Below are 16,292 nucleotides of genomic sequence, written 5' to 3' on the forward strand. Positions count from 1 at the left end.
AAACAACTTACAGAGTCCAAAGTTACTGGGATCTTCACAGTACATGCTCCTTCCCAATAAGTACCCGTTTTAGAGTCATACCAGACCTGAAAAGGAACAGATCCTAATGAGAGAGAGTATATGAGCAACTCTGCTCACAATTTCATTATTCAGTAAAACATCCATTTATCTGGATTTCAAATACCTAGAAAGCTAAAAAAAAAAAAAAAAAAGGCACAATTTTTAAAAAATCTGGAGTAGAAGTTAGGAAGAACATATGCTTTTAAGAAGGGTCCCAAAAGACTAACCTAGTACCATGATAGATTAAGTTGACTGAAAGGCCACTTATTGTCCATCTGTCCATCCAAAAGTTATTTATCGAACAATCTGCCACATGCCCAGCACTGCTAGGCATATGTGAGTGAACAGAAAGACACAGTTCCTGCTGTCATGGATTTTATAATTTGGTTGTCTTATAAACTTACTGTGTGTAGCAGTAAAAAAGACGATGGAATAAAGGAAAAGCAATAACGAAGAAAGCACAGTGCAAGCAAATAATTATAAATGAGTGGGAGAAAAAGGAAAGTGTCAGAGAAGGAAACAGGTTTTGGAGAAAGGCAAGTGGAAACTTGGATTGCTACTATGATATCATTTTTTTTTAAAGCAGAGTATGATTCACTGATAAGGTTCAAATTCTTATCTGGGATCCTCATCAAGGGGGTTTAGTTGCTGAAGTTAACAGAGGTCCTACAAAGTAATTTGATGGAATAAAATCCTTAAGATCCCAGCAGCAGCAGCGTGGAAACAAAAACCTCTTTTTCTCTCTTCTAGCCGTATAATTTCTGGCAGCCAAGGAGTCTATTTCGCAAGTTCACCTCCTGGGATTACCACATCCTTTATATAGCTGCACTGTTGACTCTGTCACCGTCCTGCTGTGAATGTGAGAGGGCTGTGACTTGACCATCCTCAGCTACAGGGAACTCTTTTTTTTTTTTTTTAATTTTTTTTTTTCAAACATTTATTTATTTTTGGGACAGAGAGAGAGACGAGCATGAACGGGGGAGGGGCAGAGAGAGAGGGAGACACAGAATCGGAAACAGGCTCCAGGCTCTGAGCCATCAGCCCAGAGCCTGACGCGGGGCTCGAACTCACGGACCGCGAGATCGTGACCTGGCTGAAGTCGGCCGCTTAACCGACTGCGCCACCCAGGGACCCCTACACGGAACTCTTAATTCACTGATCAAACCCACCTTGTCTCTATGTATTACCCTTGGCTGGATTCATTTGCTAATGTTTTGTCAAGGATTTCTGCATCTGTGTTTATGAGGGATATTGTCTTAGCTTTCTTTTCTTATAATGTCTTTCTTTGGCAAAATTCCAGTACCTTTAGATAAAGAGTAGTGGGAGCGAAAGGGTAAAACAAAACAAAACAAAACAAAAAAAAAAAAACCCCAAAAAACTGGCTTAAATAAGATTTTGGGAATTACCTGTCTGTCATTTCCGGAACTAATTAGAATAAGGGGTATAGAGTGTGTGCTCTGGTAATATATATACAAACATCCCCAGCCTAGGAAGGGTAAACTGGTATAAAGTACCATGTAGATCAGACCTAGTGCTCAGTCACCAAGCTCCTCACTAAGTACTTACTAAAAGGCCTTCTACCCATCAGATAACCCATCTAGATGCTGAGGATATAGAGTGAACATAACAGATTAAAATCACCGCCCTTAAGAAGCTAACATTCTAATGGGAGAGAAAGATAATAAACAAAACATGTAAGTAAATATCTAGTATGTTAAAGGTGGCAGGTTCTGTGGGAAAAATGAAGGATGAAGACAGGCTGGACAGTAACCAGGGGCAGTGGGAGTGATCTGTAATCTTAACTAGTGGTCAGAGAAGGCCTCACTGAGAAAAAGCTATTTGAGCAAAGACTTTAAGTAGAGGGAATGGGCCATCTAGAAATATGAGGAAAAGTGACAACAAGGGACGTTAGGTAGCCCCCTTGCACAGTGCGATGTTATACTAGCTGACCGATGAGGTCAAGGGCTTGGCTCTCCTATCCAGGGTCTGTGAAGATGTAATGAGAGAACCATCATAGAACACTCTGGGAAATGATGTTGAAGGAATATGTTACACAGTCACAACGATGTGCTTGCAATGATGATAGATCATAAGAACATGTTTTATTAGTTAAAAAATTAATAAAAAAATTAATTTGTGGCTAAGTCATGAGGGAACTAGTTCCTCTTAACAGGAGGCTGTTGCTTTATTTTTTTTAATTTTTTTAACGTTTATTATTTTGAGACAGAGAGAGACAGAGCATGAACAGGGGAGGGTCAGAGAGAGAGGGAGACACAGAATCTGAAACAGGCTCCAGGCTCTGATCTGTCAGCACAGAGCCCGACGCGGGGCTCGAACTCACGGACCGTGAGATCATGACCTGAGCCGAAGTCGGACGCTCAACCGACTGAGCCACCCAGGGGCCCCGAGGCTGTTGCTTAATTAAAATCGAATTGCAAAACTCTCGGCAGAAGTGCTTGGCAGAACAATTTATTTAGCTGTTGTTGTTTACTCAGGGGGAACCTTTGTAAAGAGCCCTCATCTTCAGAACTGCAAATTACTGGGAGAAATCAAGAGGAAAGAACATAATTCAATGAACATTCTGGAGAAAAGCCAGGGTATTGCCATATCAATAATGACAAATACAGTGGGCTGAATGGTGGCCCCTCAAAAAGGTGTATGGTACTTCCTAATCCCTAGGAGTGAATATTCCTTCCTGTGGTACAAATTTGATTTTGGGGAGTAGGAGATTATCTGGGATTATCCAGGTGGGTCCTAATGTCATCTCAAGGGTCCCTCATATGAGAGACAGAAGAGGAGACACAGTCGCACAGAGGAGAAGGTGCCGTGACAATGGGTGGCATATATTAAGTGATGTGCTGTGGCTACAAAGCTAGGAACCACAAGAACTGCAGGCAGCCACCAGAAATGAGGAGAGAGTCCATGGAATAGATTCTCCTTCAGGACCTCCAGGAGGAACCAACCCTGCTGACAACCTTGATGTGGGGCTTCAAGCCTTCAGAACTGGGAGAGAATAAATTTTTGCTATGTTAAGCCACCAGATTTGTGGTAATTTGTTACAGTGGCCTCAGGAAACGAATACAGCAACCCCACCGGTAAAGCTGGATGGAGAGAGAATGCCAGTGCTGGATGTTTCATGGTATTGCCTCGCCGGCACTCGACAGTACTGAGCACTAAGCATGGCCTCACCACAAGCCTTGACAGTCCAGGAATATGTTGACATGGATGTCTCACATCAGTTTGGTAACCTTCACACCTCCTCCCCCTGGCTGCAAAGGTCTCTGGCGATGTTCCAGTGCTCAAGGACCCTCTCCAGGATTTGTCTCCTCTTTGCTCTCCATTCCATACCTTCTTTACCTGGTCTGGTGCCCCAAGTTTCTGCCCTGCCTCTTCTCCTGGCCCCTTTGCACCACCCATGGTCTGTCTCTGGAGGGTGTTGCTGTTACGGCTTGTGGATCTCTGCTCTGCATCCCATGGGCTAATCCCACCTCTTCCTGTGTCCTGCCTTGGTTCAGTGCCCTGGCTCCAGAAGTCCAGGGTGGTATTTTATACAGTGATAATAATCAAAGACAATAACTAATAAAAGAACTGGGAGGCTGGGGGGGGGAGGCACAAAGGAAGTCACCATTGTTACTTTTTTACCCACTTTGGCAAGTGCCTGGAGACAGCTTTTAGTACCAAAAACTTAGGATTTAGATAGGGCCAGAACCAATGAGCAAAGTCTCTTCTTACTTATGTTTCCCCCAGACACTCATACCTCTTAGTAGACTGAAGATTTCTTCCTACTCAAAGCCTCCATGTGTTAACAAGGAGTCACTTACACAAGTCAAAGCGTGAAGGTAAAGAACCTTCTGACCCTCCCTGGTGTTGTCACCTATTCATCTTTCTCCCCACTCTTTCGTTATGTTTCTTGACCTCTGAGGTCACGATTACAAGAATCTTCAGTTGCTATAGACATTTGGGGCTGTCTTCCCAACTGCATGATGCAGAAATCTATGTCCTAACAGGGGCTAATTCATCAGAGTGAAGGGAGAAGATATGAGACATGTAAGCTATGTGGCTGTTTCTCATTTATTCTTACCTCATTTGATCCTGGCAGAAACACACTGACTGTGGTGGCTTTTGGTTCTGTGACTGGATGAACCAATAAAGCACTTCCTGAAAAACAGAGAAGAAATAAAGTTGAACATCATTCTAAGAGTCTGAAAACATCCTTCTCCTCTGCGTGCTTTTGTTGTTGTAGAGACCACTCACTATGAACCTGGTGAAAGTAGTGACCTTGGTGAATTGAACCAATGATTCATCAGAGAGATGCACTTTGGAGAGGGACCAGTGCTTAAATCGGGGACTGTATTCTTAATTATCACTAATCTATTTATGGCATATTAGGGTAATAGAGAGGGACCCTGCCACAGTCCATCACAGTCTCCTGTGCACAGCTGCTCGTATGCCAGGAGTCTGGAGGAGCTACTGCACTTCTCCAAGTGCGTCACTGTTTGCTATAAGTGACTTTGAAAACGGTGAGCCTACAACTGTTATCCAGAACTGTGGTCAGCATGGATAGGAGTGTATCAGTGGGGCAGTGGGCAGTTATCATTAGGAAGGCTGAATTCTCTTAAAGGCAACCTGGATTATTAATTTTGTTTTGACCATGGCCCCATATGTATATAAATTTCATCCATTTATGAATTCACTCTTTAATTCTACAAATATTTATTGAGTTCCGGGTGAGTGCCAGGCATTATGTTAGGCTCTGGAGATACAGTGGCAAATAGAGAGACAATATGCCTATCCTCATGGAGTCTGCAGTCAGTAAAGACGGTTATTAAACAAATAATTACAAATTAGAGTTGGGACAAAAACCAAAAAGGCAAAAGCACAAAACGGAATGAAAGTTATGTAATAAGAGGGACTGACGGGGCGCCTGGGTGGCTTGGGTCGTTGAGCGTCCGACTTCGGCTCAGGTCATGATCTCCGGTCCGTGAGTTCGAGCCCCGTGTCGGGCTCTGTGCTGACTGCTCAGAGCCTGGAGCCTGTTTCAGATTCTGTGTCTCCCTCTCTCCTCTGCCCCTCCCCTGTTCATGCTCTGTCTCTCTCTGTCTCAAGGATAAACGTAAAAAAAAAAAAAAAAAATTAAAAAAAAATGGCAGCTCTTAGTTTTTAAAAAAATAAAAAAAAGAAGAAGAGGGACTGACTTTGACTGAATTTAGGTGTAATTGGGTATTAGAAGCAATTCTGGTCAGGGAATGTTCTCCAAGGAAGTAGCTATTTAAACTGAGACCTAAGAATGGAGAGAGAGCATGAAGCTTTTTGTGTTTTAGGATTTCCACTTCTTAGAACAGGATTCACCTTTGGGCAATTCTCTGTTGAGCATGGTTTCTTGAGTCCTATTTCCAAGATGATAAATGTCCCTATTGTGGAGTTGGTGGCCAAACCTTGTTAAAGAAGAGGCCAACAACATCAACAACCCTATTTTGCATATGAAGTAAGCCCTCTGAGTCTGGTCTACTGTTTTCTACTTCCATTCCCTATAGTGGGTGTCATAAAGCTTATAAGTGGACCAGAACAAGAACCTGAAATTGCATCCACAAATAGAATAGATAGATTTATGTGAAGTTAACAATATGAGAAGTGCAACATGACCACAGAATAGAGCTATCTTTCCATTAATACACTAAAAATCTTTTTTTTTAATCTTTATTTTTGAGAGAGAGAGAGACAGAGTGTGAGTGGGGGAGGAACAGAGAGAGGGAGACACAGAATCTGAAGCAGGCTCCAGGCTCTGAGCTGTCAGCATGGAAACCCTACGTGGTGGCTCGAACTCACAAACCATGAGATCATGACCCGAGCTGAAGTCAGACACCCAGCCGACTAAGCCACCCAGGCGCCCCAATACACTAAAAAATCTTAATGACAGAATTACTTTTATTTTTGGGCTGTCTTGAGATTAGCGATTTTTTTTTAGTGCTCTTATACTAGGAAATATAACAAAAACATAATTAGAATATATTTATCATAGTGATAAGAACTCACCTAGCATGTATTCATCTTCCACACCGAAAGTGTTTAATTCCTCTGGGAACTCTATCCATAGAGGCCTGGGGAAAGAAAAAAAAATTCTTACCTCAACATTACTAAATGTTTTATTACTATTAAATCACTTATATTTTCAGTTTTATAACTACTCAAAGGAAATTGGAAAAAGCCAAAGAGTCAAGACTCTTTTCATATGATTTAAGATTTTATGAGCAATTGCTAGGATTACTATATATTGTTCTAATGTGAAAGACCTATCTACTCACTGGAACGTTCCAATGAAAGATTGAGAATTCTGGTAAGTACAATTTTTCCTTCCGATTGTTGAGCACTGACTACTCTGAAGGCAGAATCAGAGCTTTGGGCAAGTGCAAATGCCCAACACATTCAGTGTGGAACAAATTAAATGTGTGTAAAACCATATTTTTATGATGATGTAAAATCTGTGCCATGTTTTCATACTGTCACTGCCTTTCATGCATCCTTAATTATTACCTATATTAAATGAAAAGAACTGGTTTTACTTGTTTTCATGCTGGCAACATTTTTGGAGGGTTGAGAAACAACTGTGTGTTTTGTTTTTTTATTATTCTTTACACAACTATCTAGGAGGCCTTTGGGCTTATAAGATAAAATCTTCAACATCTGTGTACTGGTATCACTTAATGGTTCTAATGCTTTTTGCAACCTCATGAGTAAAGGATATTTTTTTAGTAAGATAAATTTATTTTTAGTTTATTCACTAGCCTTTGTAATAACAGATTCCTTTTCCTACTGAATAGTAACAAAGCAGTAGTCTTTCCTTCTGGCTGATGTCTAGCATTACCATGGGAAACTCTAACAAATACAGATCCTGAGATCTACCCAAGGAGATTCCGAGTAGGTCTGGAGGTATGGCCTTGATATCTATAGTTTTTAAAAGCTCCCCCCCAGGTGATTCTGATCTGAGCCAGGTTTAGGAAGTGCTGATCTGGAAGCCTTGGTGTACTATGTGTGTCTCTGTATCATTCTGTAACTTAGAAAGTAGGTTTTTCACATCTTGCCTCCAAAATAGAATCAGAATATAACTTATACGCCAGGAAAAAATGTTCACCTCCAACTTGGAATGGTTTTAGCCCTAAGAGTAAGACAGACTCCAAGACCAGCAGAGTAAGTTGCTCTTCATGAGAGGATGCTTGTGGGTTAAACCATGAATTCAGTTATAGTCACTTCCTTTTTTCTTTGAAAAAAATCTCTTCTGTCTTCTAGCAAATATTAACACTTGAGTTACAAAGTAGCAGGGGATCTGGTTTTTCTTTGACCTCAACTCCTTGAGCCTGCTCACAGTGGGTGCTCAATAATCTGATTGACAGCTGATTAAACACATGGCTTTTCTCTTGAAATCACTGTGTAATTACTGAGTTCCCCAATGCTAGGGGATTTTTCTGGTGTAGATTGGGTGCTGGGGCCCCCAACTGGTGAAGCCTATTACCTCATGACGGGTTCGGCAGCCACGTGTGCCCGGTAGAAACAGAGAATACCAATAGGGCAGGAGAGTGTAGCGCTGTCTGATGGCTTCTCGGATGAGCCGGGTGTGTTCCTCCCCAAAGAGCCATGGCTCCCGCCGCTTGGTGTTCATGGTAGCGTGGCCCCGGAAGAAGGGCTGGTAGGCTCCGCCTGGTACCAACGCACTAGCAGCTCTGCTTCTGGATTCCATGAAGCCACCTACGTCAGCTGGTTAGGCAAAGAAGGCCAAGTGAGGCAACCAGTCTTCTAACAAATACTGCACACCGTTAAAATGAGGGCTTGAAGATGGACGGGATAAATGTGCTGTATGTACACTCAAAATGACAGGATAAAACTGTGGCCTGAAATTAGGGAGCACGTATTTAAAAACTCAGCCTGTTTGGGGAGCTGACAATATTCTCTTCGAATACTCTTTTCTTGTCCAAAGGTCAGAGGTTTTGCCGCAAGATTAACATTTCTGTTATGTTCCCAAACCCAGAAATTGCAAAATGTCGACCTGTCTCAATAAGTATGTTCAGGGCCGGGGTAGGAGGTTGGCAACTGATTTCCTTTTGAAAGCAACAGCTGAAAGCAAGATAAAAATTACTGAACTAAAAACAGACAATCAGAATTAGAGACTTAGGGAGAATGTGATGCTTGGTCCTTAAGGAGGATACATATTTCTTGTCTGTGGACCGATACCATAAGAAACACATCTGTTAAAATGTGTGTGACATTAAGTTGCTTCTATTGCTACAGAAAACAAGGAGCAGCTGGAACTAGTCTTGCCGAGCACCTTCCATACTGGGATTTCTCATCCGCAGACAATTACTAGGACTTAGGGAAAGCAACCCATCAGGGAATCGTATTTTAACTAAATTTATCTTTCCCAAGAGCATATCTTTTTTTTTTTTAAAACAGTTAAAATATGTCACACAATTTAAACCTGCTGAGTAAAAAAAGGATTTCTGTAAGGCTTATCTCTGATTTGCTAAATTCTTGTACTTCTCTCCATTTTTCTCACTTTGATGAAAAAGGTATGTTTCAGAAAAAGAACTCAGTTATCAAGAGCATCTAAGGAGGAATCAGAGAAAGAGGAAAAAAGCACTCGGGCTCTCTGATGACTTAAAAAAAAATTTTTTTTTAATGTTTACTTATTTTGAGAGAGAGAGAGAGAGCACGAGCAGGGCAGAGAAGGCTCCAGTCTCCATGTTCTCACTGATGCAGGGCTCAAGCTCACGAACTGTGAGATCATGACCTGAGCTGAAGTTGGATGCTTAACCAGCTGAGCCACCCAGGCACTCTGGGCTCTTTGATGACTTTATTTCATGTCCTCACTTCAAACGAGACACAAAGAGCTTGCAAGTATCCCTTCAATTTCCTCATTTCTTTTTTCCACAGTTATCCCTCCCAAAGCAGCTAATGAGAAGGCATTTGTGACCAGCTTGGATGGAGAAACACCCTAGTTTTTTATTTTCTCTCACTTCAAGCTTGTGGATATCATCATACCTCCACAAAAAGGGATCCCAGTAATGCTGAGGGTGAGTAACATAGGGATAGAAATTTTCAGGTAGCTCCATTCTGCCGTGTTGTCGCCTGTCCACACAGCACCTTTGATCACCAGTAACAAGGTATCAAAAAAAAATCACAAATCAGCTCATCACTCAATTTCATAGAGTCTTTATTTGAAATAGACAAATTAATATAAAGGAAAACATTTCTTTCTTACCTTAAAATATACAAAATCTGGTTTCTACAACGAAATATATTGATTTTCTAATGTGAAAAAGTTCTTAAAATCCACAAAACATTTCGTAAAATATTCTGAAATTGCACTTATTTTTGAAGTATAACTCAAGTCTGATTTTAGGAGAAACATGAAAAAAATCATCTTTACTGAAATATAATTTGCATATAATAAATGTACCTATTTTAAGTGAAGAGTCTGAGCTCAAAAACCTGTAACTGTCACCACAAGCAGGGTACAGAAACAGTGTAAATGATCACTGGGCTTCTTTGCAGTCAATAACCTTCCACTTTACCTAACAATTGATCTGATTTCTGTATCTTCTCTAGAATTTTATATAAATGGAAACATATACTATTTGTGTTCTAGCTTTTTTCACTCAGCATAATGTTATAGTCTATTCCTTTTATTTGCTGAATAGTTTTGTATAGTATGGATCTATCACAAGTTTAGCCACTCATCTATTGATGGACATTTGGATTCTTTGCAAGTTTTGGCTATTGTGAATGAAGCCGCTATAAACATTTGTGTCCCAATCACATGACATATGTTTTCATTTCTCTTGGGTAGCTATCTGGGAGTGGAATTGCTAGGTCTGTGTTCAGTGTATGTTGCATACTTTAAGAAAACTTCGAACTGTTTGGCATAGTGGTTTACTACTTTTACGTTATTAATACATGACAATTTCAGTTGCTCTACATTCTTGGCAACACTTGGTAGTGTGTCTTTAAAAAAAATTTTTAATTAGAATTGTTTTAAAATTAATTTATTTAGAGAGACAGGGAGAGTGAGTGGGGGAGGAGCAGAGAGAGGGAGAGAGAGAGAGACAGAGACAGTGAGAATCCCAAGCAGACTACACTCTCAGTGTGGAGCCCGACGTGGGGCTCCAACTAAAAAAGCCATGAGATCATGGTCCCAGTCGAAAACAGGAGTTGAAACGTTTAACTGAGGCACCCAGGTGCCCTGGTAATGTGTCTTTTAATTACAGCTACTGTAATGGATGTGTAGTGGTGTCTCTCTGTGGTTTTAATTTGTATTTCTCTAAAGACTAATGATTTGAGCATCTTTTCATGTATTTATGGATCATTTATATGTTTTCTTTTGTAAAGTGTCTATTCAAATCTTTTGCTATTTTTAAAAGTACATGTCTTTTTATTTTTGATTGATTAAACAAAATTTTTTTTAATGTTTATTATTTTTGAGAGAGAAAGAGAGAGCACGAGCAGGGGAGGGACAGAGAGAGAGGGAGACACAGAAATCCGACGCAGGCTCCAGGCTCTGAGCTGTCAGCACAGAGCCCAATGTGGGGCTCAAACTCACAAACTGTGAGATCATGAACTGAGCTGAAGTCGAAGCTTAACCTACTAAGCCACCCAGGCATCTCTGACTTTCATTTTCTTAATATCTTTGAAAGGGTAGAAGTTTTCAATTTTGATAAAGTCTGACTTAGCATTTTTTTCCTTTTATAGTTCATACTTTCTGTGTTCCATCCAAGAAATCTTGTTTACCTCAAAGTCACAAAGAGTTTTTATGTTTCCTTTTAGAAGTTTTTGTTTTATCTTTATAGTTAAGGTCTATATTCCCTTTTGAATTACTTTTTGTGTATGGTAAGAGGTAAGGGTCAAGGTTCTTTCCTTCCCCCACCTCCATACCCAGTGTTGTGACACCATTTATTGAAAAACTCCTCTTTCCATTGAATTGCCTTGGCAACTCTGTTCCTATTTAATTAATTAATCATATGGGTGTTGGACTCTTTCTGGATTCTTTATTCCGTTCCATTGATTTTTATGCCTATTCCTACACCCCCTCTCAAAAAAGCCACTCTATAATTTAAGAGGAGTGGTACAGACTGTATAAGGGAGGCATAATAACAGTAGCAAGGACAATAGTTAACATTTATCAAGGTCTGATGGAGGCAGGTGATACTATTTGGCTTGTAGTAGCTCACTGAATCATCACAACATTATCAGGTAAACACTAGTTAACTTCATTTTCAGATGAAGGAAATATGGCCAACAGTGGATTAAAATACATAGTTACTAAGTGATAGAGGCAGGATTTGAGCCCAGGGAGTGTGACTCTAAAGCCACTGCTCTTGATCATTGTATAGTTGATAAGACATTGTGAAGATAAATTATATACCACTAAAGAGATTCACACAAGAAAAAAAAAAATCTTACTTTACTAAATCTAAATTAGTCCTGAGGCATTTTTGTCTATCTTCTATCAAAATAGTTCTGGAAGCTATTTTTGTTTAATCTTCCACAGAATTTTAGGTTGTCCTATGGCCAGTGAAGAAAAATATTTTCAAGGGACTGCTTTTTTTTTTTTTTTTTTTAAGGTACTCTAGTAATTTCTCCTTGACTTCAAATGAAACAAAATGATTGTGAAATCAACATGGTGGCATTCTGGTCAAGAGAGAAAGTTCCTGTAAGCATGCAGATATTTTCATGTGTCATATGGTTGTTTAGTCAGAAGCGAGCTCTGGCTATTGGTCTAAGCAGAAAACTTAACACAGTAGTGTTCTCTGTAATGCCTCACTTGCTACACTTTGGGGAGGGCTGGTAGTTTCACAGAGTATTGAAGACTAGGCAGTAGGCTGATATTTAAGAGATTGGAGATTACTTAGTATTGATATCTTTTATCTTTTTTTAAACTGCTACCTATTAGTATTTTCATTTTCATATTAGTATTTTCATAAAATTTACTTTTTAGGGGCACCTGGGAGGCTCAGTCGGTTAAGTGTCTGACTTTGGCTCAGGTCATGATCTTGCAGTCTGAGAGTTTGAAGCCCAAGTTGGGCTCTATGCTGCCAGCTCAAAGTCTGGAACCTGCTTTGGATTTTGTCTCCCTCTCTCTCTGCTCTTCCCCTGCTGGGCTCTGTCTGTCTGTCTCTCTCTAAAAAATAAAATCCACATTAAGAAATTAAAAAAAAATACTTGACTTAAAAAAATGTTTATTTATTTTGATAGAGAGCATGCATGCGAGTGGGGAAGGGGCAGGGTGAGAGGGAGAGAGAGAATCCCAAGAGGGAGAGAGAGAGAATCTGTCAGCTCAGAACCTGATGCGGGGCTTGAACTCATGAACTGTGCTATCATGACCTGAGCCAAAACCAAAAATGGGACGCTCAACCAACTGAGCCAACTAGGCACCCCAATACTTGACATTTTTAGTGATTAAAAATGATTCTTGTAGAGAATTTGGAAAATAGAGATAGGTAAAAAGAAAGAAATTTAAAAATCACTCATAATCACCAAGGTACTAAACTTATTGATTTAGATTGCTATCTCTATTTTTAAACAAAATTGTGATAATACACTGTAACAACATTTAAACATTCTGGTCCCCCCCCCCTTTATCATGATGTCACAAACATTTGCTCATGCAATTAAGAGGTACCATTTTAAATAGCCTTATGATAGTCTATCATATGGATATATCATGCTTTTATAAATATTCCCTTATTTGGATTTTCTTTCTTTTTCTGTTTCAAGGACTAACGCTATGGTGAGCATCTACGTACATGAATCTTTGCCTGAGATAACAATATTGTGGCCTTTTCCAGAGTACCACAGGGGCTGGTTTTCAGGGCTGGTGGAGGAGGCCTAATAATGTGTATGATACAGTAAAGGCTGGACTCTTCAGACTAGAACCTAAGCTCTTAGTTATTTATGCAAGGCCAGGGGACTTAAAATAGCCTTCCTGCTGGAAGGTGGTTAAGTTGAATTAGATCTGCATTAGCTAGTAAACTGAATCCAGTTATAGATGACCCTGACCACAAACAACAGCCAGGTCTATTTTAAGCCATATTACTAAGTGGAACAGGTGGTTGAAGGAATGTGTAAGAAGTAGATTTCCCCTGGTTTAGATAAATCAAATAGACAGAATCAGAGATGACCATCCCAGCAAACTGAGATACTCTGAAGTCATTCTCCCAGCAACTAAGTGGCCGTTTCTTCAGTGGGAAACAAGTAACTAAACTTTATTAAAAATTGATGTACTTTGTGTCACAGGACAAAAGGCATACTTCCGGGAACGTCACTTGCTACAATCCTAGGCCTGCCGAAGGGCCACTGGAAAAAAAGGCATTAACACAGTAGCACCATATACCATACAAAAAAAAAAAAGTTTGCAAATTTATGTTTTTAAGTCTGATCATATGAGCCATGCCTTACCATACTTTTGTGATCCGGCAAAGAAAGAACGGGTAAGAACAAAGGGTCTCTCCTTTCCTTTAGATCGCTGTATCAGTCCTTCTGCAGTAGCCATTTGCTACAAAGGCAAAGGAGAAAACTTTCAAAGGGATGATTAGATTAGAGCATTGTGCAAACATCCTAATAAGCTATTAGACATGCAAAAGTAAATAGGTAGGAATATAAATGGAAAATATTAAAATAAATCTATCAAATAATTTTCATAATGCAATGAAACTACTCTAAATTCCCATATTAAGAGTGGAAGATTTTCTTTGATTAAAATAGCAATGGAATAATAGTAAATAATAAGCTAGAATTATTCAGTGCTTACTATTGTTAGGCATTTTATAGATTTTCTCTTATAATCTACAGAACACGCTCTGAGACAGAGCATTTTCAATGATGGAAAAAAATGAGATTCAAAGAGGTTGTTAAGTGACTGGCCCTGGCCAACATAAGAAAATTCTCTAAGGTAGTTTGCAGTTAAAGCAGAGGCTTTTAAAGAAGTAAACACATAATCTGAACTGTGCTATATATAGACAGCAACTCCCACTAGAAAATACCAATTGATGGGAGAGCCATAGGAACACAGGATGAAAACAAAGAACTACTGATATCAGTAGGGGCAAATGACTGACATATGTTTGGATGTGATTGGCAAATGGAAGACAATTCTACCACCTTCTAATGAAAAGGCTAAGTAGTTAATTAAGGCTTTCTGCATTTAAAGACTTACTGAAATTGTATATCTATGTTCTAAATCTTGTTCCCCTGGTATGAATATAAGATTTGTGAAATTTCAAAATATTTGTTTTAATTGCCTTTGTTTATGTATTTACACATTGCCTACCCTACTTCAAAAAAAAAGTCTTTAAGTATTCAATGTCATTTACTAATGACTCCTGCCAAAGAAGATGTTTCTATGTTATCATTAATCTCATATATCTATAATTCATCAAGTTTATTATAGAAAGAAAAGGTGCAAAGGGAGAAATAGTAAGTCCTTTATTGGCTACAACTTGATAAGACCCACAAAGAGAAATGAACAATATAATATGGCTATTACAAATGACTTTCAACCCAAAAGTCAGGGCATTTGGGTCCAGGTGACTTCTCTATGGATGTCTTACCTGATAAAAACCATAGATGTTGTGAAGTTCCCTGTGCTCCCAATTGCCATGATGAATGGCATTCTTCTGCATGGTTAGCTCTGGTCCTCTAAAGACAGAGGGCTCATTCATGTCATTCCATATGTAGAGGATGTCAGTAGATCCCTAAGAAGTAAATTTCTTCCTCAGCAATGATAATACTCCTATAGTGATGATGTTAATATGATAGCCACCCTATTCCTCTTTCATACTCTATTTAATTTATTATTTATTATGTTTATTATCTATGCTCTGTCTTCTGTTCCAATGCTACAATAAATGGTCCACAAGGTGGGGAATTTTATCAGTCTTGCTCATAAACACCTGGAACAGTACCTGAACCACAGAAGGTTCCCAATAAGTATTTGCTGATAAATGAAAGAATACTGTGCTGTATTGTATATGAAATACTGCCCAGCAAGTACACTTCAAGACCTACCCTGGAGAACCCCTATAGGAAAGGTTGTGTGAGTGTTCACGGTTAGGTCCTATAACATCCATTATCTGCTGCAACCTTTTTTAAAAGTAAGCTCCATGCCCAGCATGGAGCCCAATGCAGGGCTCAAACTCATGACCCTGAGATCAAGACCTGAGCCGAGATCAAGAGTCAGACACTTAACTGACTGAGCCATCCAGGCACCCCAAAAACTCTTAACTAAGGGCATTTATAGCTGTCCATGATAAGATTCTGCCTTCCCTCTAATACTCTGCAAGATTTGAAAGGTAAAATACCTGTTTGGTAGCATGGTCTAGAGTTTGTGTTCTGCATAGAATTGTTCAGTTTAGGGTGGGAAGGGGCTTTTGAGTCATCTAGTCACCATGGTGTTGAAATCCCTTTTATAGAATCCTGGTCTCTCAGCATTAGACTCATAGCTACAATGACAGGGAGTCCTTCAGGCAGCTCATTCCATTGTTTTCTAAATGTCCTGCTCCTTGTAACATCCAGGCCCTGTAAAAGCCCAAATGTTCATCGACTGATGAATGGATAAAGAAGAGTTCAGGAAAACAGAACTTAGTGATTCATCACTTAACATATAACACCCAGGGCTCATCCCAACAAGTTCTATTTCCTGAAATCATTATTACACTATATGTAAACTAACTTGAATTTAAATCAAAAAAAAAAAAAAAGAAACTAGAGTTTAGTGGTTAAGACTTGGGCTTGGGAGACAAACAGACTGAGTTCAAATCTTAGGTCTACCACTTACTAAGATGAGCGAACTTAGTGGGGTTTTAAACTTGTCCATATGTCAGTTTGCTCATCTGTGGGATTAGAGTTCATTATAGTTTCAACCTCAGAGGTTACTCTGAAGATGAAATGGTAAAATGTACATAAAGTGCTTAGCACAGTGCTTGGCACACAGCAATACTCAATTTATACTAAACATCATTATTATCATCCTCATAATGGGTTGAAAACTGTTTTCTAGAAGTGGCCTCTCCAGTTCTTTCTTATAGTTTTTGATATATTTCTTTTTTTATATATTTTATATGTATTTATAATATTTTAAGAATTGATTTATTATTACACCTCTTTAAAAATTCAATTCTTATCACACCTTTTGTTTTTTTAATGTTTATTTATTTTCAAGAGAGAGAAAGAGACAGCATGATCGAGGA

The 16,292-nt window shown here is 39.3% G+C and overlaps 1 protein-coding gene across 1 annotated transcript in view; it reads right to left on the reverse strand.

The window, feature by feature from the left end:
- The window catches only part of GANC (glucosidase alpha, neutral C), a 75,249-nt gene that overhangs the window by 8,678 nt on the left and 50,279 nt on the right, over positions 1-16,292 (reverse strand). Inside the window, 10 exon segments of the mRNA XM_030318423.1 lie at positions 12-86; positions 4,142-4,218; positions 6,094-6,158; positions 7,568-7,605; positions 7,607-7,752; positions 7,755-7,789; positions 7,791-7,809; positions 9,091-9,192; positions 13,504-13,600; positions 14,655-14,798. Of these exon segments, the coding sequence (XP_030174283.1) occupies positions 12-86; positions 4,142-4,218; positions 6,094-6,158; positions 7,568-7,605; positions 7,607-7,752; positions 7,755-7,789; positions 7,791-7,809; positions 9,091-9,192; positions 13,504-13,600; positions 14,655-14,798 (798 nt within the window).

This window comes from Lynx canadensis, chromosome B3 (genome assembly GCF_007474595.2).
Source record: "Lynx canadensis isolate LIC74 chromosome B3, mLynCan4.pri.v2, whole genome shotgun sequence".
NCBI lineage: Eukaryota > Metazoa > Chordata > Mammalia > Carnivora > Felidae > Lynx > Lynx canadensis.